Below are 24,244 nucleotides of genomic sequence, written 5' to 3' on the forward strand. Positions count from 1 at the left end.
TTAACCATTTCCACATTAAATGTTAACATCCCTGGTACGCGGATGGGTCTCTTACGTAAAACATCCAAACACAAAACTACATACGCTACTGCGTCTCTTTCATAACCCGTCAGGCAGAAATGTAAATGTGCTAACTGGCAGGCTTCCATGTAGCAGGCTGTCTCTCCAATCCCCCAAGGCAGGTCTCCGGCCCCCCTTCACATACACTACAAAGAGGCTAAATGGCTCCACTCCAAATGGAGCACACCAGAAGAGAGGAATGGGATGGGAAGCTTGTCCAGGACGAGAAAGAAACCTTGTGAACTGGAAGATTCCGCGCTTGTCCAAAGAAGAGAAAGAAACCTTGTGGACTGAAGCTTCGTAGCGACGGCTTGTCCTTCACTCACCTGGGTGCTCCCTGAGTCTATGGCTTTGTCGACGTAGAGCAGCGATTGGCCCTCGCCGCGACACACCCTCTCCGACCAGGCGGCACACTGCAGGTGAGCGCAGCACTGCCCTGTAGGGAACATGGGAGTTGTCGTTGGCCTCATTCATCATGTTCTGACCACTGAAAAGTGACATTGTTCAAACTGCATCTATATTAACGTGATTGGCAGTAATATGAACAGGACTCGTGGCGATGCTCGTGGTGTTGGGCGATCGTGAAGAGAGAGCACTTGGATCGTTTTGGCCAAAATGGTTCATCTGTAGGGGGCAAGAGGTTGATTTGGGATCGGGCTGTAGTGTAAAAGACCCCCCTAACCTTACAGCGCCACCTACCTGTTGGGTCAAACAGTGACTGGACGTTGACATCCACCGGGAGGCCGATGACGCCCAGCTCTTCCCAGAACCGAGAGACCGGCTCCTCCCCAGAAGGGTCACTGCTACCAGGGGCCGAGGAGGAGTGGAGACCGCTGTCTGGAGAGCTGACCCTGGAGAGGGGGGACGACGACGACAGGTTAGAGCTTAGATGGGCGAGAATGAGACAGGTGAGAGCCTCAATAGGAGATGAGTAAGATGAGTGAGACCAGGGCAGAAAGAATCCTGCAGCTAGTGACTCATCATTGGAGCCATTTTGGAACCAAATTAATTGACCCAAATCATGTCTTGCGTCTGGGTTCATTAGCAAGTGCTTACTTATTTGGGTCATGACATTCTCTCTCTCATCAACACAATGCAGTAACATAGCTACAGTAACTAACATGTCATCCATGTTCCACAGTGACGTTTGTAAGGGAACCGACACGGCCAAATGCATCATCAACCGACTCCTCCCCTCTTACTTTTTAAGACCCAGTTCACGTTGCCCCGGGCTCTTGTTGACATGGTCCTCGTCTTGGAAGTCGTCTTCGTCGTCATGGTAATCGTTATCCTTCTCCGAGCTGCCCCTCCTGTTGCGGATGTGCAGCGGAACGTATCCTGGTGTCGGACCGAACACCTTCAGTTCGCCTTGGCCCAGGAAGCTCCTCTCGTCGCAGTAGCAGAAGGCACACAGCTTCTCGCTGGGGAGGACAGAGAAGGGTTCAAACTCTGACCTCACCTTAACCTCTGAGCCCAAACCTTAACCCTGGACCCTAACCCCATATTGCAGGACCGTGAGTGAGTGAGTGAGTGTCCTCCTGCCTCCCTCTAGGTATTGCTAGGGCCTCGAAGTACCTTACCGTGTTCATTGGGCTTTTTTTCTCCTCTCTCCCTCCCCTGGTCACACTAGCAGCCCTTCACTCCTGGCTACCGCTGTGGGCCTCAAGACATGCTCCCAACACAGCATGCTTTGCCCTCTAACTTGAGTCCCCTCTCTAAGCTCTCTCCCTCCTCCCCGGCGCTTTGACTCACTCGAGCGTGCGAGGCAAGTGCACATCCCCTCCTCCACTGACACTCTCCTGAAGAAAAAGAAACCACTCACCCTCTTTTCTTTGCCGGCTTTGGTCTTTTTGACCACTGCATCCTCTACAACGGCCACATGACGTGTGCTACATTGTATGGCAGGCACAAACACGGCCGACTGTGTTTTTAAAACAAAAATACACACGCCTTGTGCCCTCTCGAACATGCACCTCTCTCTCCCCCTCCGCCCCCACCACCCCCATCACCACCACCACCACCCTCCCCCCCCCCCCCGCCTGCTCCATTTTACACACAGACACAGACACTTACCTTGTTTTGGCATACTCAAAGGCTGAAGCGGAGGATCCTGCAGAGTCCTCAGATAAAGAGCGCTGGAAGAATGGGGAGAGGAGTCTGTCTTCCCTCAGGCTAAAGATAGGGCTAGTACTGAGGCTGGGACTGGGGCAGGGGCTAAGGTTGGGGCTATGTTGGGGGCTGTAGATAGGGCTAAGGGTAGGGATGGGGCTAGGGACAGGGGTGGCAATGGAGCAGGGGCTATGTTTGGGATCGAGGATGGGGGTGGGGGTGGAGCAGGAGCTATGTTGGGGGCTGGGGATAGGGCTGGGGATAGGGCTAAGGGTAGGGTTGGGATTGGGGGTGGGGCTGGGAGTGGGGTTAGGGCTGGGGGTGGGGTTAGGGCTGGGGGTGGTGGTGGGGACCAGAATGGTCTCCTCTCCAACTTCTAGCACCAGCTCCTTCACTTCTGTGGGAGAAGATGACGTTGTTAGAAAGCAAGGCACAGATCAGTGTCAGTGTGGCATCCCTTCTACACAACGCCAGTCCCCCTGACCAACCTGCCCTGTGGGACGTGGAACTCATCAAGATTAAAAAGCATCCTCTATAAAGTGCTTCCTAATTTGTGATATCACTACCCCTTCCCATTACTTCCCATGGGATGGCAACTTCCATTTCCCACACTCACCTGCCTGCCAGTCCCCACTCACCTGCCTGCCAGTTCTAACCTGCTATTCCTGCAGTCCTCTACTCCTGCAGACGTTATTTTCAACTGTCTTACGGGGACAGTGGGCTTCTTTGCCCTCTCTCATGCATTCACAACACTTCCGAAATCATCTGCTCTGCTTTCGCTCTACTGCGCGGTTTGAAAAGCTGAATGAATTGTTTGGAAGCGCCGACCCGAAAGTGATTCTCAGCCTCAATAAAGAGAGGTGGGGACCAGCGACGACATCCACTCCAGAGAGGAAGACAAAAATGCATCCTTGTAGTTTGCGACAGCCCTGATGGAGAAATTGGGTCTTTATTCCTCCTTTATGTTGTATAGACACAGAATGACATCACTGAAGTTTAAGGCCAGCCGGGTCTTTGGTCACAAACTGCAGAACTAAATTGGAAGCTGCAGATAAGATTCTAGGCCAGGGACACATCAAAAAACATGTTGTTTGCACCAGGTGCGGGCTGCAAAAACATTCAGAGTGCTCATTAGCCGACACAATGTTTTTATAATGCAACATGTTTGATATTCATTCAGCCCTCTCGTTGTAAATTTGTTCTAGTAGCAACCTTAAAGCCTACGAGTGATGCTATGCATAAAATTATACGTTCAACTGTTTACTGGACCTCAGACGAAACATTGTTGCGTATTTCCCTTGACAAGTCACATGTAGAATCGCCGCTATTCCAAAACGATTCTCTGGTGGTTTTCGCCTGCTGAAGGGAAAGCCATAGGACTACATGAAAACAACTATTATCTGCCAATAAATTATTTGCTACATTGATATTTGGAAAGGAAAACTACACACTGACCAATCTCTCGCTGCAAGTTAGGCTAACTGCCTCGATCTGTCCAACCAAGGAACTAAGTGAGATTAGCCCTAAATTATGATACCAAATAGATATTTAGAAACTCTGTGCTACTCTGTGATACTGAATGAAGTGCCACCATTCACAAGCACCCGTCAGAGTGGCAGGTGATCACTGCGTGATTGACCCGCCACAAGGAAAGCCTACCCGCATTTTGCGTCTGTCAGGTGTTCATTTCGGAAACTCAAGGATATTGTATCTAGCTTGCACATTATGTTTACAGAGCCGAGGCTTTCACAAAAGCAGCACAAAATGTCCAGTAAGAAAACATATTTAGCTTTTCTCTCATGAGATGATCTGGGGTGCCTTCATTTGTATACACTCTGATCGTGGCACTTCCGATTAGGCAAAGGCTTTGATACTCAAAAGCCTTTGACAAATGACTTGGTTTAGGACAATCCAATCGCCAATTAATGTATTTTGCACAACGCCCCTCAAGTGTGACATGGTCACAATGGACCTCCAAGGTGGCAGATCCCTACTGAATTGTATGGCGAGAACAATGGAGTGAATGAAATCAAATTCAGGATGAGTCGCCAGACATACTAGTTAGCTTCTATTATGAGATCAGCTATCTAGACCAATGAGATAAGATCCCGACATGTCATGTGAACAGGTAATAATAAAGATTTGCTACGGATAGTTCCGATTTGCCTACTTTCTATAACAAGCTATGATTTGACAACTGAGCAATAAAGAAGAAATCAATACATCAATATCAGCCAAAACATTGGTGGGCAGCCGAAAGATCGGCGGGAAGCTATTACTTTTATACACAATCGCTTCATAATCCGAGCAGATTTCAAGGCCATTGGGCTGTAGTACAGTGTACAAAATAGTACAAAATGTAATTTGTAGCACCTTTAAAAGGTCAGGAGTGTGTGTGTGTGTGTGTGTGTGTGTGTAAAACCCACCAGTTTTCTGGGTCTCTGTCCCCTCGACGCTGACATCATCTGCAGCCACTGCTCTGCCACGGCCTCGCCCCCTTCAACACACAGGAAGAGGGAAACAGTCACTCGTCTGAGTCTGCATGTAGGGCTGGTGTGTGTGCGGTTTGTCTATGGTCTGTTTTGGGGAGGGGCTACATTTCCTGTGTCTCTCATTCTTCACATGTTGCCTCGTACACACAGAAACACCTTCGCACGTTTCTCTGTCTCTTTCTGTTCTCTGGTTTTCCAAGCTGTCCCTACTTTCTCTCCCCCTCCCCCCCAACTCTATCAGCACAAGGTGTGCTTGAAGGTCTGAGCAGCCAATGGGACTGAAACAACAATTCGCCCGCAACTAAAGCTCAGCTGCTTGTCAGCTTGGTGACCAACGTAGTTTCATTTACAGAAAGGCAAAACATGGGGAAAAATAAACATTCATATTCAAAAGTGGATTAAAGCGCAATAGTGACAAAAAGGATTCTAAAACACACTGAGATTCAGATAGGTATACCACTGTGACAGAAGTCGGCATGTTTGTTAAGTGTTTTAGACATGCCTTATGATGGTGGCACATTTCTGGACAAAAGAATCTAAGTGTCTGCCACCCCTGTTTCACTTCAACATTTCACCACAGATAGTTCTGCTGGGGAACCTGTTATTTAAAACAACAGTTGAACATTATTATTTATTGGAGTTGTTAATAGCCAAGCAAAATGGGAAAACACAGAAACACAAAAGAACATGGGGACGCCTAAGCAGGTGTGAAGGATGGGCAGGTGGCAACGGATGGTACTGTGTTGTCTAGTTACGATTACTTTCATTTTGTTCTCTTTTGTACAGTATTGTCCTGTAGTTCTTTGTCTACTACTGTTCTTTGGAGTATTATATTATATTATATATATAAGACACACACAGAAACACAAAAACAATGACGTAAAGAAACGGCTTAAATCAAAAACAAACACACACAACAACATAATATATATATTTTATGTTGTTGTGTGTGTTTGTTTTTGATTTAAGCCGTTTCTTTACATCATTGTTTTTGTGTGTCTGTTCACTGGGTTTGTAGTGGATCGTTCCTGTGATTCTTCCTATTACTATTATTTGTATTTTTGTATTATTTCCTTTCTTTTGTATATACTCTCTCTGTATCGTTGTCTTTGATGGATGTTTTACCTGGGGCGGGTGGGGAAAAGAGCACCGTAGGTGTGGAAGCGGTTGGGGCTTAGGGGGAAAAATGTGTTTAAAAAGACGGTTAAGCCAAATTTAAGATGATATTACACCTAAACATGAAAATAGGCTGAACCATCCCTTTAAAAAAAAAAAAAAAGGATTGGATATGATGCAGGTAACACTATTTGATGGAACACTATTTGATGTAATAGTTAGAGCTGATCTATCCAATCCTGATCTAATCTAAAAATTATATATTTTAGACCTTTTCAGAATGAATGGGGCCAGGCCAGCACGGAGCTGGCCGTGTGGTGTGTAAAGCCCCATAAAGAGTTCTCCTCCAAAGACAAATCCACACCAAACTAATCTGTCAATCCACGTGTCTTCATTCCTGCAGTGTCTCATGCAAGTGTGTCACCCAAAGTATGCGCTATAAAGCACAGCAACAAAAATGCTAAGTCTCTCCAACTCCAAGAGTGAGAAATTTACAGGGTAATGGAGAGAGAGAGAGAGAGAGAGAGAGAGAGAGAGAGAGAGAGAGAGAGAGAGAGAGAGAGAGAGAGAGAGAGAGAGAGAGAGAGAGAGGGGGCTTGATGGAAGTAGTTCCAGCTCTTGAGGAAGTGGTGAAATCCTGGCCTGGATTGGCTGGCTGGGATGGGACACACCCCCTTCTTTACAGGTCCACTGTTTCCCAGCATGCAATTGAAGTGCTTCCACTCCAGTGCTGCACACAAGCCTTCCTCTCAACTTCCACAACCATGATAACACCACGTTTAAACTGCTGAACACCAATGGCTGAGACTTGAAACCTCTGATGTATTCCAATCACGAGCAGACTCACCATAAGGAACAATTACTTAAAAAGAACTGCCTGGGGAGAGCCTCCTCAAAGCTTCACAGCACTAAGATCACCTTTTATCTGTCAACAAATTATGATCCGAGTGTCTGCCAGGTGTTTTGGATATTTCCAGAAACAAATATGACCACTCGGTATCTAAGGGAGAAAAATACGAAAAACTGTTTGGACAGTCAGTCAATGCCGAGGATAATACCAGGGAAAGATAAAAAGAGGTTCTACAGAGGTTTTGGGGATACTCTGATGGGGGTATTGGTTACACAGGGTCCTGCACAAGGCTTAACGCGAAGATATTTTTCCACTCCATACAGTAGGTTTGTAACAAATCTTAGAACCTCTCCCAGTGTGCTGCATTCCTCACTAGAGACACACAAACAAGCATGCAGCGCTGGAACACTGACATGACATGCTGATATTTGGCTGCAAAATTAGCTTTCACCGTCACAAAATGTACTATTGTTCATCATCTTGCTTTCCCCATCATCCCAGAAAAGGAGACAGTGTGAAAAACAGCACAGGTTAGAAGATTTATTTCCATCACAAATATCTGTCTTTTCCCTGGGACTGACTTTTTTTTCCATAGCCCACAAGCCACGTAACGTTACAAGCGTATGTTGTTGTTGTTTTAGCAAACTAAATCCGCGTCACAAGCATACACGCACTTCCAAGGAGTTCACTTCATCTTGTTATTTATATATTATCAACGCTCAGGGCGGACCAACACAAAGCCTGACTCGGAGTATCGTGGTCGTAAGTTGGGACCAATAAGAACTTATGCATCCCGACCCAACCGGACGGCTCCGCATTCCAATTCACACCTAAACAACTCCACAGCGATGAAAAAATCCGTCCCGGGTGGGAGTTGCTGGATATGAATCTCTAACCCAGCTGGGGCAAAGACCCCAGGATGTGTTCAGGTACGGCAGTGTCTCGGCGGGCGTCTCCTCTCCCTCTCAGCTGGGCTCCACGCACGCACGCACATAACACATGCACGCACACACACATGCACGCACGTATGCACACACACACCCACGAGCAGTGTGTGAGGGGTTACCTTGGGTCATCCTTTCCTGGCTCTCACATGATTCAGCTGGGAGGCCTCACAGTGAGAGATTACAACGTTGGCAAATTTAATAATTCATGCTTCTTAATAAATTGATTTATCAGACTTTAGGAGGTTAGTAGGGGGAAAGAGAGGCTAATTTCCCACACTGAAATAAATCTACTACTTCAGAAGAAATTACCAGATTATAAAAGGCCTGCCTGACCCCCCCCAGTACAGACCCTAATAACACAGTCACAGACGCATTAGTCTGCCATGCCAAACTTAAAGTTGGAGAGCAAAGACACCTACCTCTTTTTGAGTCTGGGCATGGATGCTCGTGTGGGTGCTCTTGGCGGGGGCGCTCTTGTGGGCGTGCTGGGGATGGAAGCTCGTGTGGACATGCTGCAGCCTGCATCCTTGCGGGGCCGGCCGCGAGGCCGCTTGTCTGTGGGGGCAGGAGCATGGCTGTCTGAGGGCGGGGCTCGGCTCAGGGGAGGAGACGGTCGCTGGTAACTGTGCAGACTCTGGTCCTCTGATGACATTCTGGAAGGGGGAGAGGCAGAGGGAATACAAGGGAGGGGTGAAGAGACAGATTTACTTTACGTCCCCGTGATGCACATCAAATTGAGCTGCGGGTGTAGGCCTAAAGTATACAGGACAGGTATGAAAAGGTATACAGGTTAAGTACAGTACTCTCTGCCCCCTTTTTTCTCTGGCCTGGTCCTCTCCCTTTCTTTGCTCTGCACCACTCCTCTCTGTTCATCTCCTCTCCTCATGTCCGCTCCTCTCCTCTTTGAGTGGTGGCACTCAGGAGCATTGCTTTGGCCTAAATTAATGTCTAAAGCAGTTTTGTTCAGCATAGTCATGCCATGGTAGAAAGAGTGGGGAGAAGAAAAAAAAAAAAAAAAAGAAGACAAAAGGAGAGAGAAGAAAACGAGGGCGCCCCGCTGTGAGTCTTTACCATCTGTACTTATATGTATGTTGGTAGCTGTGAGTCTTTACCATCTGTACTTATATGTATGTTGGTAGCTGTGAGTCTTTAACATCTGTATTTATATATGTACATAGGTGTGCATAACAGCATTTGAACGTTGATTTGAGGGTTTCACTGAGCAACAATCCTAAAGGTCAGAGTCAGTCCTGTCATATGTAAAGGCCTAACACACACGCCTGATACACACTCACTATATACACACTCACACGCCTGATACACACTCACTATATACACACTCACACGCCTGATGCCCACTCACCCACACAGAAGCCTCGCGCTCTATTAACACAAAGCACCAGAACATCTGGATTTCATGTCATTCACTGTATTTATGTTTAAAATGACACGTATGCTCAGTGTATATCGGTAAAAGAGCTTTGGCATACCTGAGAAAAAGGCTCGGCGCATTGCAAGAAACAATCCGATTTCTGCCTCCACCAATCACAACACAGATGCGAGGGACCGGCGTCATCTCATTTTACCCGGGTTAGGGAAGCACATGCTTCATATCGCCTGTTCGCTGTGGTAAAATAGAGCCATCAGACTCAATTGTGATCATCCTGGATAATGTTACAGAGACAGCCCGGTCCCCATTCACACATGATGCCGTGTTGTCTGAGCCAGACACCAGACGTATCACAACAACCGTTTGAATGACCACGGGAGGCCTATGGGACAACTCCTGCCTCAACATCAATAATGTTTTCTGACGTGCTCGCGTCGTCAACGTCCACCTAGTTCTGACAGAGTGCTCCACTCCTCTTCTGCAGTTCCATTTTATTCCTGGGGGGTGATTTTCCATATTTCGTGAGGAATTGCATCTTGCTATGGTCACTAAACTGCTGAGGGTTTGTCACAGAAATTAGAACAATTAAGCCATCTATCTCTGTCTCCATACTTGTTACAAAGTAACATGAGTCATCCTGACCGGTGCCACGGCTTGTTTCTTAATTATGCAGAGCGACACCAAAGAGGATACATAGAAAAGAATGTGCACTGTTAGCATTTTCCATAGAGTATCGAGTAACCCACCCACTGTAGAAGACGTTGTTTTGGTTGGCTTGGCTAGTAACTGTTAGCTCAACTAAAACAACCATTACTAGTACTGCTAACACTAGTATTCATATTTTGAGAAGCAAGTTGAACGCTGTATAGATGTTCAATAGATTTATTTTATTTTACGATACACGGTAGTTGTGTAGGGTGGAGAAATGCTGCTGTGGGGCGAATGGTGTGATTTTAGGGATATTTTTGCACTGATCCTGAGTTTCTATGACAGTGTTGCTCTTCACCCTCAGCTACAGTCAGGTGTGTGGCAGATCCTTTAAGTGACTTTAGGGAAGCTTAAACTTTGCCGGAAGCTTAAACTTCCTACTCCTCAGTGCGCTACGGTAGCAGTTCAGATTGATTGATGGATTGACTGGTCATGCCTGGCTGCCTCCCTGCATGGAGGAGTCAGGAGAGATGTGCAGAGTGCTGAGGTGGACTCTACGGAGGACGCGGCTGCCCTTCCTAATCAGCTGTTTCCTAAGCGGCGCTGCGGGTGGTGGGGCAAACTGTGGCCTACCTTGCGTTGATCCTAGAACGTCACTTATAATGTGTAGCAGACTTTAAGAGTTCCTTCTTGTTTTCTTTAAGTTATATTAAGCGATCCCCTACTTTCTTTTTCCACTTTGAACAATAACCGGACATTAGCCGTTTCCTTTGCTAGCAGGTGCACCCACGTGGAGTATTACACGTTAACTTCACTTGGATTCAATGAGGGAGTAGCTAGTGGGAGCTAGCTGGACTAACTTTTTGACGACATAAACGTGGATTGGACTGAACAAGAACTAATACGTGTGGACGAGGACTTCGCAGTGACTGTGGAGAGGAGGAAGATGAATGTCAATGTAGCGCTGCATGGAAGGATACACCTGTAAGAAGCATGGGAATAGATTGCAGCCATTTTAATAAAAATTGCAGCCACTTTCACAAACATTTTGCCCATCCGGCTTGGCGGTGCATGGTTTTTGCTATGGGGATAGTTTATCAAGAGAAAATGAATGTGATTATGACAGCGTGAAAGGCAAGTTGATGGACACTTTTTCGGAAAGAAACAGTTCCTCCTTTACTTTCAAACATCTCTCACTGCCCGACCACGAAATGCAACCAAAAGCTTGGAGGTCTATGCTGTGGATTTATCTAGAGTTATTAGTATTTAAGCTACAGTCCCAGTGGGTGTTGTCCTAAGCCCCCTGACACAAGGCCATCCAGTGTGTGTCTCTCCATGGGATTTTGCTGGTTCCCTGGTTGTGGGCTTGGAAACAGCTTTCAAACATGCTGGGGATAATAATGTCTGTGCTCATGAAAGACAGAAAGCTCACTACAACGACAGATGAAACATATGAAGTTGGGGACCTTGTGAGAGAGTAGGCTGAAATGTGCCCCTCACTGTAAAGGCCCATATCTCTCGTACAGCGCAGAATGGATAGCATATGAGGTTGGTGTAACGCATCAGCTTTGTAGTCCATTGGGGGATGATCCTACGTTTCAAGTAGTTCATTATGACAGGCTAGGGCCCCTACACCTTACCTGAGACTGTTTCTCTGTCTGGGTGAGTGGACACTGTAAATTAAACTGTGTGAGCCATTGAATGGTTCTTTCCAAACATTCCAGTGCGGAACTGGAGGGCAGTCCGAATACGACAAAGGTCTGGTGGACCAACGCATTAAACTTCTTTAAGCCAATAGAAAGACCAGCAAAAACGGACAGCGCATAGCCACTGGCTTAATCTGTCAGCCAACAACACTTCCCCCCCTGTTTAAGTTTCCCTGGTATGCGTTTGCCTACTTGCAACATGGACATGGAGGTTTACGATGCAGTTCTGTCATAACTGTGCAAACTGCATGCATTAACATCAATAAAGGATGTACAGAGGATTTGTTTGAGAAAACTGGTGTCCAACAGAGATATTTTTGCTTGCTTGCCAATGGGTTATGCCAGGCATGGCAAACACTACGCTCTGTGTTAGCCGAAGGCCACCAATCAATGGCCAGACAATCAGATTCTACTAGTGTTATGTCCTTTTGTCAATCACGGTGGATCAAGAAAAGATGTTGCAAAATAAACGGATACTTGCTGCGATCGCTGGCAGAGACAAACACCAGGACAGTAAAACTGCAAACGGAGACTTCAGGATAGTGATGGCTCAACCGAGACTTTTGTTGGCAACGATCAATGGAGAAGCCAATCGAGCCTTAACTATAGTTAGTATAGTAAGTAAGGTATTGTTATCTATATCTCCGTTTGTATTTATACTGTTGACTATGTCTTCTCCTCTACCGGCTATTGCAGCAAGTAGGCTAACTTAATGCACTGGTCACTCATGTTGACTTAATCAGGACATAGCTAAAGCGAATGAAATGGGAATATGTGGCCATGGCATTGGTGGTCTGTTCTACATGACTATTCCCCCTGGTTAGACACACTGGCTGAGTCTGGGTTAGGGGACACAACTGGATGTTTGCACTTGCTATTGTGGTAGTGTTCCCCACAAGCGCGACCCCAGATTTTGACGGTGTATCCATTTTTTTTTCTCCTTGGTGAAGCCATCACAGGGCTCCACACTAAGCTTTTTCCGAAAGAGCAACTTTGCTCCTAAATTGTAAAATCTAGGAGCAAACAACGAAATTTAGGAGTAAACATAACAGCAGATTGTTTCTGTTTTTATTTGTGTTCCTCGCACATTCCTTAATCAAGAGGTACAACATTTCAGTCCAAGAAAGCCGTGTGACCTACCAGTACACTTGTTCTAGCCCAGTGGTTGTGAAATTCATTCAGGTGTTTTAATGTAATATAAAGATCAAATCTATTGTTGGGCTGCAACAACCAATAGTCAACACAGGTTGTAAATATCCCATTATGTCTTTTGTCCTAGGCTGTCCGTACATTTTCTCCTCCTCTTACGAATAAAGTTCTCAACTAATTATCTCCATTGAAAACAAAACATTTCTATTTTTGTCAAACATTAACTTGCATGCGAGGAGCATGCAGCCACAACAGTGTGGAATATTTAGGTCAAAATATACTGTTGACCAGACATGCCTCTCTTAAATACACAGTAATGAATCTGGTCTACTCTGCTCATTATTTCTATCTGCAACGCATTGAACCCTCCTGAACGGTAACCAGTTGTCTGATCCAGGTCGCTTCAACAAACAGCTGAGAGACGTTGCTTGATATAACAGCGCTCAAAATGATCCCTGCTCATTTCACTCACAACAAGAAAATGTTATGGCCTGACAGACAGCTGATATGCCGTGCAATTGCTTTTTGCTAACACACCAAGTTCCTGCCTGGGATCTACCTCCATTTGGAGCCTTGACTCTCAGTCCTGTGATAACCTTAAATGATGACAAATACTATACTCAGTAAGGTCACTTCCATTCTCTGGCCACTCCCACTAAGGCCAACTTTTAGTGGTTGATATTCCAGGCTAAAAGCTAACTACTAACAACAACAACAAAGAGTGGGAAGAATTACTGTTTGGTGGTTTGTGACTAACAGTTGCTGATATGGCCGGTTTGGAGTTTACCAGCATCGCTATAGCTTCTCCCCCAAAGAATGCAAGAGTGGCGCTGCACCACCTAAACATTTCAAGGCAAATTAAACTATATACTTAGAAATTATAGAGTAACTATCTTTGATCGCCAACAACATTGTTATTAAAAACGAAACTGAAAGTGTTATGATGTTCGTCAAATATTTTTTATTTTGCGCATTTTGACATAAATAAACGCGATCCGGGTTTTGATCCAGCAACACGCTGTTCAAAAATCCTGGAGAGAACCCTGGCCATTCTTTGTAATGCATTTTGTAGGGGAACAGTTTGGATAACTGTTTATTGTTGATATGGATTGTCTTGGGGCGGGGGGGGGGTTCATAACTTAAAAGATGTCAGGTTAGTTAGAAAACAAGTGTCTTATGTTGTCAAGGACATTACGTAGTTGTGGAGAACTTCATTTACAAAAGTCCCTTGGAGGACCATTTGTTGTGCATTTCTCGTTCACATTCATTGGCCTAATGAGAACCGTGTCTTTTTGTATACCACAATGCACTCCGATATTAGCCGTTAGCAGTGTACCCAAAGAATGCTACTTGTCCCGCCTCTTGATGTGCATCTTCTTTGGCGACACGAAAACGTTCCGTGAAAAGTTAAATCTGCTCCTATCACGCAAAAGCGTAGTTCTTATTTAATGTAAATAAGTAGCCTTGTCGAAAACTAGCCTTATATTTCATGATTGTTGGTTTCGTCTGATAGCTATCCGTTGGCGTTCCATAGACTTGCATGTTGCACTTCAGCAATTAGACGGGCCCCAAGATAGTGGTTCATAGCATATTTACCAGAAATTTAACTGCGTTCTAGTTGAATTCAGATATCAGATATATCCGACATAGCTACGCCTTTGGAAGACTCAAAAGCGTCTATACTACAAGGGAACATTACGAGAAATGTGACCAAGCCAACAAAATAAAAACAAAACACATGACAGCAGCTGTCAAGTGGCCACACGGAAACGTAGTCTCGTAGGTGGCTAGCTAGTACCAGCTGGTTCTCCGTAAACGACGAAACACACACAACTATCGGTAAACAAAACATAGAACTTACCTTTTCAACCCTAGATGTTTAAAAGTATTTCCTTCATGACCTTTAAATCCATATGAAAAATGGAATACTTTCGTTTACAACGAAAAGAGTGGGGAGTTACAACCGACGGTATCAACGAGAAAAAATATAGCAATAAACATAGCTAGCAAGCTATCCTCCACAACTGGAAAATCATCTCACACGGCTTGAAGAAGCATTAAAAGTATCGAGAGAAAAGAAAAAGCTTCTAGATTTGATGCAATTCTTCTTCTTTTTTCTTCCCAGCTTTCAGCTAACTTAAACCAGTGTTAGATTCAACAATAAACTTTTTCTAAATATTGCATATGCCTTCTATGTTACATATGGTATAAATCCGAAGAAACGTTACTATCAGAGTACAGAAAATCAATAAGTTTTCTGCTAAAATGTGAAATTTAAAGTTGAAGCGTTTACTCCATCATGGTGGCCATGTTTAGGAGAGACCTAAGTACTGCCTGTCAACGTTAGTAGGAGAAATAGGTCCAAGTAAACATTCAGTTAGAGGTGTAACTAATTATTGCCCAACTGTAATCAAATATATATGAAAAATGAAATTACACAACGGGAATGACTCAAATTAGAGGACCATACAGTTTCTAAGGCCAGGGCCCGTAGTAAACGTTTTAAGAAAAAAAAAGTCTCGCTGACCCTGCGGAGTGATACACTTGAGTACTCTCCAAGTAAAGAGACCGCTCAGTCATCAGCCAAGAACTCTGAAAGTACGGATCTGGATTTTGTAAATAGTTGTGGACGGGATTGTCTGTGAGACTATGGACAATAAATAAGATAATTTATTCAGTGTAATATGTTTATTATTTTGTATATATCACAGATATATGTGCACATAAATTAATTTACCGTCCAAATCTATGAGACATCGCATTGTGTGAAACATAATTGCTTTACCTGCATACATGCATAAAATATACTGAGTGAGTATTTCACATGTTGAAGATGATGACTGCCATAGATATGTGTATAATAGCTGATGTTTTCTGATTTTACAGTTTACACTATTAGAGGCTATGTGTTTTTTTTCACATCTTCATAAAATGGGATACACAAATATAGATACCATTGCCATGTATCTAATGACGGGAGAAATATAACAGACATATGTCAACACAGCATCAAACATTATCAGTCTGCTGCCACGATAGCTGTACTATTTGTTTTGCACAGCCCTCTGTGTTAGCCCTCTCTCTCTGTCTGATTAGTGTGCAGTTAACTGTGGGAGGCGGAGGAGGAGGACGGCCCAGCTGGACCAGGTGCAGCAGGAGGAAATGAGCTCTGAGGGTCTGAAGAGCCTCCACTGTCTGATAGGACAGAGCTGCTCTGATTCACCAAGGGCCTTGAGCTGTGTGTGTGTGTGTGTGAGAGAGTGTGTGTGCATGTGCGTGTGCGTGTGCGTGTGCGTGTGTGTGAGAAAGAGAGAGAGGTCATCCTCTTCTCTGCAGTGATAGATCAGGGTAGAATGTTCTCAACCCTGTATTCTTCAAAAACATGTAAAAACTAGCTCAAAGCCGAGAGTAACCCCGTTTTTTATGGTTTAATAATTGTTTGTGTTTATGGAACATGTCCAAACAATGTGTTTGTCAAATGTGTGGTTAGTGTGTTGAGTATGTGGGAGGTGTGTTGGAAGTGTGTTGAGTGGGGTAGGACTCTATCCAGTGCATTGTTTGTCTCTGTCCACCAGTATATGTCGTCATTACTGCAAACCACAATGAGGCTTTAGGTTGTTGTCTACAGACACTCATACACCTACCTAGATTGTTATCTCTCTTTGCTGCTTAAATACACTATATGTGCCATACGTTGCATTAACTGGCATTATACAAGACACATTGCCCCAGAAAGCTTTATTGAATTATTTTTTTTTGTCTTCTCAAACAATTTCTTATGAATTCCTGGAGGGTCTTATTTAGAGACAATATGAGATGCATATTGAACTGCTAATGAGGCAGGCTCTGTACCCCTTGTTACAAGACTGCTCCTCTGGACTCTTCTCTGCCTACAGTATTATACAAGCCCAGACCTAATAGCTCTCCCTTCACAAGCACAGCATCATTCAAAAGAACTAAAGAATCCTTGTTGAACATACACCATACTAGATTGATTAGTGTCTGTGAAACAGACATCAAGTTGCTGCAAACAGCATTGCTTCCTCGCACTCCGAGCTCACACGAGTCTCGAACCTGCATCCTTTGTTTTGACAACCCATGTGACCGTGTCCTAAATACCTGAGGGAATGAGTTACGCCACCAAAAAGCTAGCAGTTCGATGGCACAGGTGATGACCTGAAGAGTGAGTTCACCATCTCAACTCAGTTACACCTGTTTGTGTACTGTAGCCCTCGGCAGTGGTTTAACATTCAAGAGACATGTTATGATCAGCTGGAGCTTCACAGCCAATGTAGCCGTTGACAGTAGATTTAATGCATGTACACACACACACACACTCACACTTGTCTCTTGTACATGGGCAATTATGCAGATTCAAAGTTAGGTAACGGAATGATCACATTTATTATGTCACCACATTTCTCCAAAATATCTGCTCCAAATAAAGATTTGAATATGTCTGCATAAAACATGGGGTGTCAGCTTTCATATGTTCAAACACAATCTATTTTTGTTGTTGAGCTACAGTAAGTGAAGTGGATTTACATCCGGTAACAGAATGACGGTAACAGAATGACTACATGGGTCCCCCACAGAAATGCATGATTTATGGGTTTCAATGTCATCCTGTACATGATGATTTAGCTAACATAGGGAAACAAAGATAGAAATACACAATAGACCCTCTCATTTAGGTAATAATGTATTATTTTATCAACTGATATATAACATTAAAAAAGGAAATTGATAAAAACTCACAAAACACAAGAAACGTAAAAAATAATCTTAACTTACTGTGATTTAAATCAATGACGTGTGGTTTTGAAGGCTTTTTCTTCAATATACCAAAAGAAAATAGCCGACACTTTTGGCACCAAAAAAAACTGATTTTGAAAAAATTAAATACAAGTAGGCCTACAGTATGTTATGTACAGACACACACACACACACACACACACACACACACACACACAGAGACAACCAATTTGCTCCTAGTTTGCCTCAGAGATAGCCTCTACAAAAAGATAAGTTTATTTATTGTCTGCAACTGGTGTGGGAAGGATCCTAAGAATCTGTCTTAGGGACACCAGACCATATGTGTCAGTGCGGTCTTTAATGATGAAGACAAATCCCTTGTTGTCTTTTTTGTAGAAGTGTATGTATGTCATCATTCTCATCATGCTTTCCCCACTGTAATGAAGTCTCCATTTTGTGGAGCATGAGATGAGGATGTTGATGCTATGCTTGGTGAGGATGTTGATGTAGTGGTTTGTAACTACTACTGTATAATTTCCCACTGTTTTTTTCAGCTGTCCCTGTGGAAGAAACCTTTTGGAACCCTTTTGGGGTTTGGTAACAGAATGACCAGTTTTAATCACTTATTAGTTCATAAACAAAATTTATATCAGTAAAACACTACAAGTATTTGGTATCTACCTATACTTGTTACTTTTGTTAACTTTCATTATCCTTGATCCTCATGAAGCAGATAAATTAACAGAACAGAATGACCCGGAGGCTGGGCAATGATTCTTGACTTACAGAAGCTTGACTTAAGTTCCTAAAAACTAAATATAAGTGATGATATTAGTTGACCGGGGTCTATACTTGAACATTAATGAGGTTTGATGTTTTTCTAAACATCTTTAAAGACTTTTTCTTGTAGATGTTTTTTTAGATGCTTTTCCACATGTTTGATCAGAAGTCAAAGGCTTTGTTTATCCTATTATTATGAAGGAAGATACATATTTTGTGTTTAGATTTTGGCACTTAATAAAGTATGTATGTATGTGTTCTTAGCTAACTGGTGTTTTAGTGGGCAGTGTTCAAACTGCTGTTGCAGGACTTATTAAATCTTCTTGCAAAACAATATATACATATATACAATTTATTGAGAAAAAACAATGAGCAATACAAATCCCAAAAAGGTGGACTGAACATTGACAATGTGTAACAACTAACATGTTACAAATAATGATACATCAGTTAGACCCTTCAGAGGAACTGTACCCCTCCTTCAGTAACACAGAAGGAGCTGCTCCTACAGCATCGTGTTCTGGTGGTGGTGCAAACTGCTGAGAATAAACTGTGATTCGTTCCCTCAGCTGAGGACACCTGTCTGTGATTAGTCTGTTCAGCTTGAGAGAAAATGTGATTGACAACTTTAGAGAGTAGCAGTCTGTGGGTGACAAGCCTCTGCCAGGCTCGACAGAGATAGGGCTTATCAAAGTCAGAACATCTCCTCCACGAGGAAGGGGCTGTGTCTGAGGAGCCAGACACCATGGCTGCCGTGTCTGTGGAGTGGCCATAGTTTCTCATGATGGCATGTGTGGTGGCAAACAACGTTATCCCGTAATCCCTGAGGAGTCTGGCCAAGAGATCGGCACATCGCTGCAGGTTGACCTCTTGCTTGGCCAGGCTCTCCCCGCCCCCGCTGCGGTCCACCCAATAGGAAGATGAGATGCTGTCGATGACCAGCAGACAGAGTGCTGGCCGGCTGCAGAAGGTGGTCTCCAGATAGGTGAGTGTGAGGAGGAGCTGGACAGAGCTGGAGCAGTGGACCACAGATAGTCTCTCAAGACAGGCTCGCACTCTCTCCTCTGAGTCCCCCTCTCTGGCACCCTCCCCAGGCTGAGCCAGGCGTTGCTCCAGTATCGTGACCAGCCGCAGCATGTCAAAGTGGTAGTCAGTATCGACGTAGAGCACCTCCACCTCCAGTCCACCTGTGTCAGCAGGGAGGATGCAGCGGGTCACCAGGTGGTACAGTAGCTCTGTTTTACCTGTCCCCTCCGTACCATGGAACTCAACTACATCACCTGGGGATAGAAGAAAATCAAAAGATAAGATGAAATTCATATGTGGACATAGGCCTAATGATGATTAAAGAGACTGTAAATTAGTTAACTGGTTGTTCTTATAGGTTTGTTATTATTTTAGAGAAAGTGCAGTCAAATTGGACCTTGGTTTAGTCCAGCATCCTTAGGGAAGATGTGAGCTTCGAGGTCCCTTAGAGACCTTCTGGCCTCCAGCCTGGCAAACAACTGAGGGGGGAAATCACCAAGATTAGGTTATAAGAAACACCTCTCTAATTGATTGTGAAAACCAGAGAAATAGAATGAGTAGAACAGACATGACCATTCAAATCAACATTCCATGGTGGGTGTACTGGCAGCCATTTTTTGGTGTACCATTTATAGTGGGGCAACATTTTTGAAGAAATTGTGCCTTTTGTGATAAAAGCACCACATTTTACAAAGAGGAACGGCATGTCTTAAGGAACATTTTAGCCATAGGGCCATCAGATTTTGCACCAATAATTTCTTCAGGTATGGCCATACCTGTTCTCTGACAAGCTAGCCACTTTGCAAGCAAGCAGTAGAGCTAGCAATGGGAACAGTTATTGCTATGCTATTTCGAGTTTCAAGCATCTTTGTTAAAATGGCAGCAAGATTAAATCCCTTTTTTGATAAGATATTTTAGTAGATTAACAGGCCAGGGATATTCATGTTGGAATAGAGCAGATAAAAGCAGCCTAATCAGCCAAATCCATGCCTGGGATATTGCACAATACACCGTGCCGCCGGATAATGTATTTGTTGTTTTCTCACAAATGTATATGGAAACAAGATAGCTATTGAGCGCTTGCTATCCAACTAACTCAGTTTAGCAGAAGTTGGCACGTGGGTCATGAAGATAGAAGAGGGAAATCAACATCAAATATGTTTCTCTGACGTAGGTCAGTCATATCTGGCAGGTCAGTCAAATTGGGCAGTCACACCAGTGTGGGAGAAAATCTGACTCGGCCAGCTTCTGTTTCCAGGTAATTTCTGGGCATTGCTGTTGTTTACATTCACAGCTGAAGTGTAAGTGTGTCAGCTATAGACCCTCACGGAGTGACGTTCCATAGTGGCAAGACCTCTCCACTGGGGTACGGAAGTGCGGTTTCCAATGCGTTTTTCAGTGGTGTACAATTGTCTTATATAACTATAAAGCAGGTGGTTGATAATAATGACTGCTGAAAAAGTTTATTGAAACATAAAAATAAAGACTTGATATGTACTCATGCCGGAAGCGTTCAAATCCCAGAAATCACGTTTCCCCATTGACCCTTGCTACAAATAGCTTACTGTTGGCCACTTTCACATTCGCTGTTGTTATTTTTATGTTTCAATAAACTTTTTCATGGGTTTGGGGTGTTATTATCAAAATAGTTAGCAGTCATCAGCATTAATCACCTGCATTATAGTTAAAAGACGATTGTACCCCACTGGAAAACACATAGGAAAAACCATTGGAAACCGCACTTCCGTACCCAGTAGAGATGTATGGCAACTGTGTAACGTCACTTCGTGAGGATCTAGGAGGGAGTAAAGGATGGGGGTGTAGACATTTGGAATGGAAAGGACCCCAGCTTTCATATCAAAACTCAAATTAGGACGACCCGGAAACAGAAGCTACCCGATTAGATTGTGACAGCCGAGTCGGATTTTCGCCCGCACCGGCAGTTCTACTCAAACAAAACAAAACACTCCCTCATATATAACACACAAACAGCACAGAACAACCTATCACTTGCTGATATTTCTCCAACCATAGTGGTGTGGGGTCTAATCAAAACCACGTTTTACCAGATCACCTCAACGGGGCTGTACTTGAGCACCTGAGCACCGCTACGTTGTCTAATCAGCAAGTTGCAAAAGTCAGGTACAGGATGAGGATGGGGATGGAAATGTTCCAGCCCCATTACTTATTGTACGACTACAGTTAGAAAAAAAATAACATCAAAGATACTATCCGAAAGCGAAGGCTTTCTAGCGTAGTAATTTTTCAGGTTGATATTACTGTTTGCCAGCTTGAATGGGTTGTTGATGGCTAGGTTAGCCCGTGCCTTTACGTACCTGTGCGCCGTTCTCTGCCATTAGATAAAGAGTACCGTCTGTCACCCTGGAGCTGGGACCATCACATTTCTGCCTCTAACTCTATTACCGTAATATCGAAAATACTTGAGCACTTAGAAATGTGCACTCGATCTCTCATGAATCATCCATTCAATCGTCAAGAATTGTGTCAAAAGCACCTATTCAATTGCAACCTATTGTCCAGGTTGTAAGATCAATTTGTGTTTACTTTTTCAGTGTTTACTATGTGTCTCAGTGTAGACACAGAGATAGGAGGAGCCAGAAGAAACATGCGACGATGTGTTTGTGTCAACTACTAGCATGTTACTGGCGGCAGGACACTTATCTTTTAACTATGATGCGGATGATTGAGCTTACTATTTCGATAATGACACCCCAAACCCATGTTGTTGTTTTTTTTATTATTGAAACATAAAAAATAACAACAACAGCAAATGTCGACAGTGGTCAAGAGTAAGCTATTTGTATTAGGGTTGATGGGGGAAACTCAATTTCTGTAATTTATCATTTGCGTGGCCAGGCTCCTGGAGGAAAGCCCCTCCCCGTAGCATTCAAAACAGTAAAATCCAGTTAAGACCAGTTTGTTTTTTATGCTGGTCAAACTGGTATTAAACTGGTTTAGGTGGTAGACCAGTCTGGCCTAGCTGGTGGTAGCTGGGTGATCTGGTAAAACCAGCCTGGCCCAGCTTGAAAGACCAGTTCCGCTAGTTGACCAACCTGGTGGAACTGTTGAGTTATCTTGTTGAGTTTATGGCTATGGAACTATTATTCTTTTGCCTTGTGGTTTTCAGAGTGAAAGGTTTTTATGAAAACACCATAATACAATGTAATTGTTATTACCATGAATGAATTTATTGTTAGTGCTACATTGAGTTTGACAATTGAGTCAGATCATTTATGAATCTTGCAAGATTACTCCCGCCCACTAAGATATTATTATTATTTTTTAATTAAAGGCGCGATACTAGGTGCTATATGTTCTTGAACGGTCCAGTATGAACACGGTGTGAAAACCACAGTAAATGCGAAAGACAGGCATTCTCGTCAAAACACATCAAAAACCTCAACTCAAGACAATTGGGTGCGCTGGGAGGGGCTTCAAAGCGCAAATCATATTCATGAAAGGTGATACTTACTAAGAGTATTATAAACAGCTTACTAAACCAACGTTATGCTAGATACGTTCGCTAGCTAATGTTAGCCAACGTTAATGTTAGCTAATGTGTAGCTTGCCCTAAGCGGGTATCGAACTCACGACCATCCGCTTACTAACCGCCGCACAAGACCGTTAACTCCCTTGGCGGAGCTGCTCACTGGCCTTAAACAGGGTCGTTACAGTATGCTTGAAACAGTCAATCGCGGTCTCGAACGGCATGGTCCCGTCTCCATTACACGATTTTATCTTATGTTATTACTATAAATGATGGTGGTCCTGGACAATGATACAACTGCTTAGCTAGCAACGTTACCTTGTCGGCCATTATAGATACTAGGCCTAGAGCTGATCTGTAGAGGCCTCATCAAATGGCCTTCTCATTGGTTTGGGTTATCCTTATGGTTTTCAGATCATGTATATGTAATCACATCATCCCGTGGCCACCCGGGAGAAATAGAAAGACCTTATCCCGAGGCAATATGCCACTGCTTGTCGAGATGGAGAGAAGATAATAGCTAGCTCAGGTCTCTGGACTGGAAAAAAGTTGAAGACCCCTGAGAACAAATGGTTCTATAATACCTTAATGTATGGTCCTTCTACAGTTACGTCCATAAGTATTAGGACAAACAAGCACCTTGCCTTTTTTGGTGCAATACTCCACAATTTGGGATTTTAAATAAAACAGAAGTGGGATGTTTCGGTCTCAGGGACCTTAATCTGACATGATTAAAGGGACATAATACCTGTGGTTATTACTCTCTGAGGACATTAAACACCCTGAAATCACACCAAACTTGTCACATTTCAGTTGGTCCATAGCTGTATTCCAGTCACTTCTAGTAAAATTAGCATTCTGGCTTCACGTCCTGATCTGACACTATAGTTTTCCTTTTGTAGATCCACATTGTGGAAGGTGTGTGGATCAAAATGAACAATGGAAGAAGATCTCTGGGAACAGGAAAGATTTGTTGTTTGTGAAAGAGCTGGCTGTGTCTATTTGGGGCTCTGCTACGTTGGCGCAGAACAACCTTGATGGCAAGGAGTGTCTGAGCACCAAGATCTCCAACCCCCATTGATCCTTCACAAGTACCTTGCCTTGAAAGGTAAACACATGTTCTCATTTATTAAATCTATATATTTGTTTTTAATTTATTACATATTAAAGATCAGGACTAGTATTTACAAAGCGTGTCAGAATTACTTATAGAAATCAGGTTAAAAATGACTATGATTGTGTGTGTGTGTAACATAGCACAGAGTGGGCCCTGTTACACGTGCATGGATGTTCAAGACTACTGCATTGGCTGTATTGGATTTTGAGGACATTTCAGTCGTTCTGATTGTGATGTTTTTATTTTTCAAGGTTATTTCATTGAGTGGGTTTGTGGCAAGAACCTTGATGAAGGGAAGCTGTAGACCAAGGGAGGCAGGGTGGGACACTTTGTGTCCCAGAAAATACAGGACTTGAATAAAGCAAAGAAGAAGACATTGACAGTGACAGAGATGGAGCCGTAAAATACTTTATCTTTTTAGGTGTGCCAGCAGCACAACCCATTCTCTTGCATACTTATTATTATAATAGATTATTATTATTCTGAGCACATTTTAAGAAGCTACTGTAACTACTCACTGAGTTTTCATACTGTACATACGGTTCATACAGCGTTCAGCCTGATCATGTGGGTCCTTTATCACTCTCTGTT

The 24,244-nt window shown here is 43.7% G+C and overlaps 2 protein-coding genes across 2 annotated transcripts in view; both read right to left on the reverse strand.

Moving 5' to 3' along the window:
• LOC310818642 (histone-lysine N-methyltransferase 2C-like) overlaps positions 1-14,764 on the reverse strand; it is a 68,929-nt gene extending 54,165 nt beyond the window's left edge. The window contains exons 1-7 of the mRNA XM_083689638.1: positions 14,329-14,764; positions 7,994-8,227; positions 4,596-4,666; positions 2,134-2,566; positions 1,263-1,481; positions 760-911; positions 387-496 (exon numbers count right to left, since the gene is read on the reverse strand). Of these exons, the coding sequence (XP_083545764.1) occupies positions 387-496; positions 760-911; positions 1,263-1,481; positions 2,134-2,566; positions 4,596-4,666; positions 7,994-8,226 (1,218 nt within the window). The 5' untranslated portion in view covers position 8,227; positions 14,329-14,764. The remainder of the gene's footprint in view (positions 1-386; positions 497-759; positions 912-1,262; positions 1,482-2,133; positions 2,567-4,595; positions 4,667-7,993; positions 8,228-14,328) is intronic.
• Positions 14,765-18,378: 3,614 nt separating this feature from the next.
• Positions 18,379-21,385, reverse strand: xrcc2 (X-ray repair complementing defective repair in Chinese hamster cells 2; the record flags this gene model as incomplete). The annotated part of the gene is made up of 3 exons (XM_083671684.1): positions 18,379-19,282; positions 19,426-19,507; positions 21,365-21,385. 3 exons carry the CDS (start codon positions 21,383-21,385, stop codon positions 18,462-18,464), a joined length of 924 nt encoding a protein of 307 aa, XP_083527810.1. The 3' UTR covers positions 18,379-18,461.
• Positions 21,386-24,244: the final 2,859 nt, after the last annotated feature.

The sequence above is a fragment of the Argentina silus genome (assembly GCF_951799395.1).
Source record: "Argentina silus genome assembly, chromosome: 1".
Taxonomy (NCBI): domain Eukaryota; kingdom Metazoa; phylum Chordata; class Actinopteri; order Argentiniformes; family Argentinidae; genus Argentina; species Argentina silus.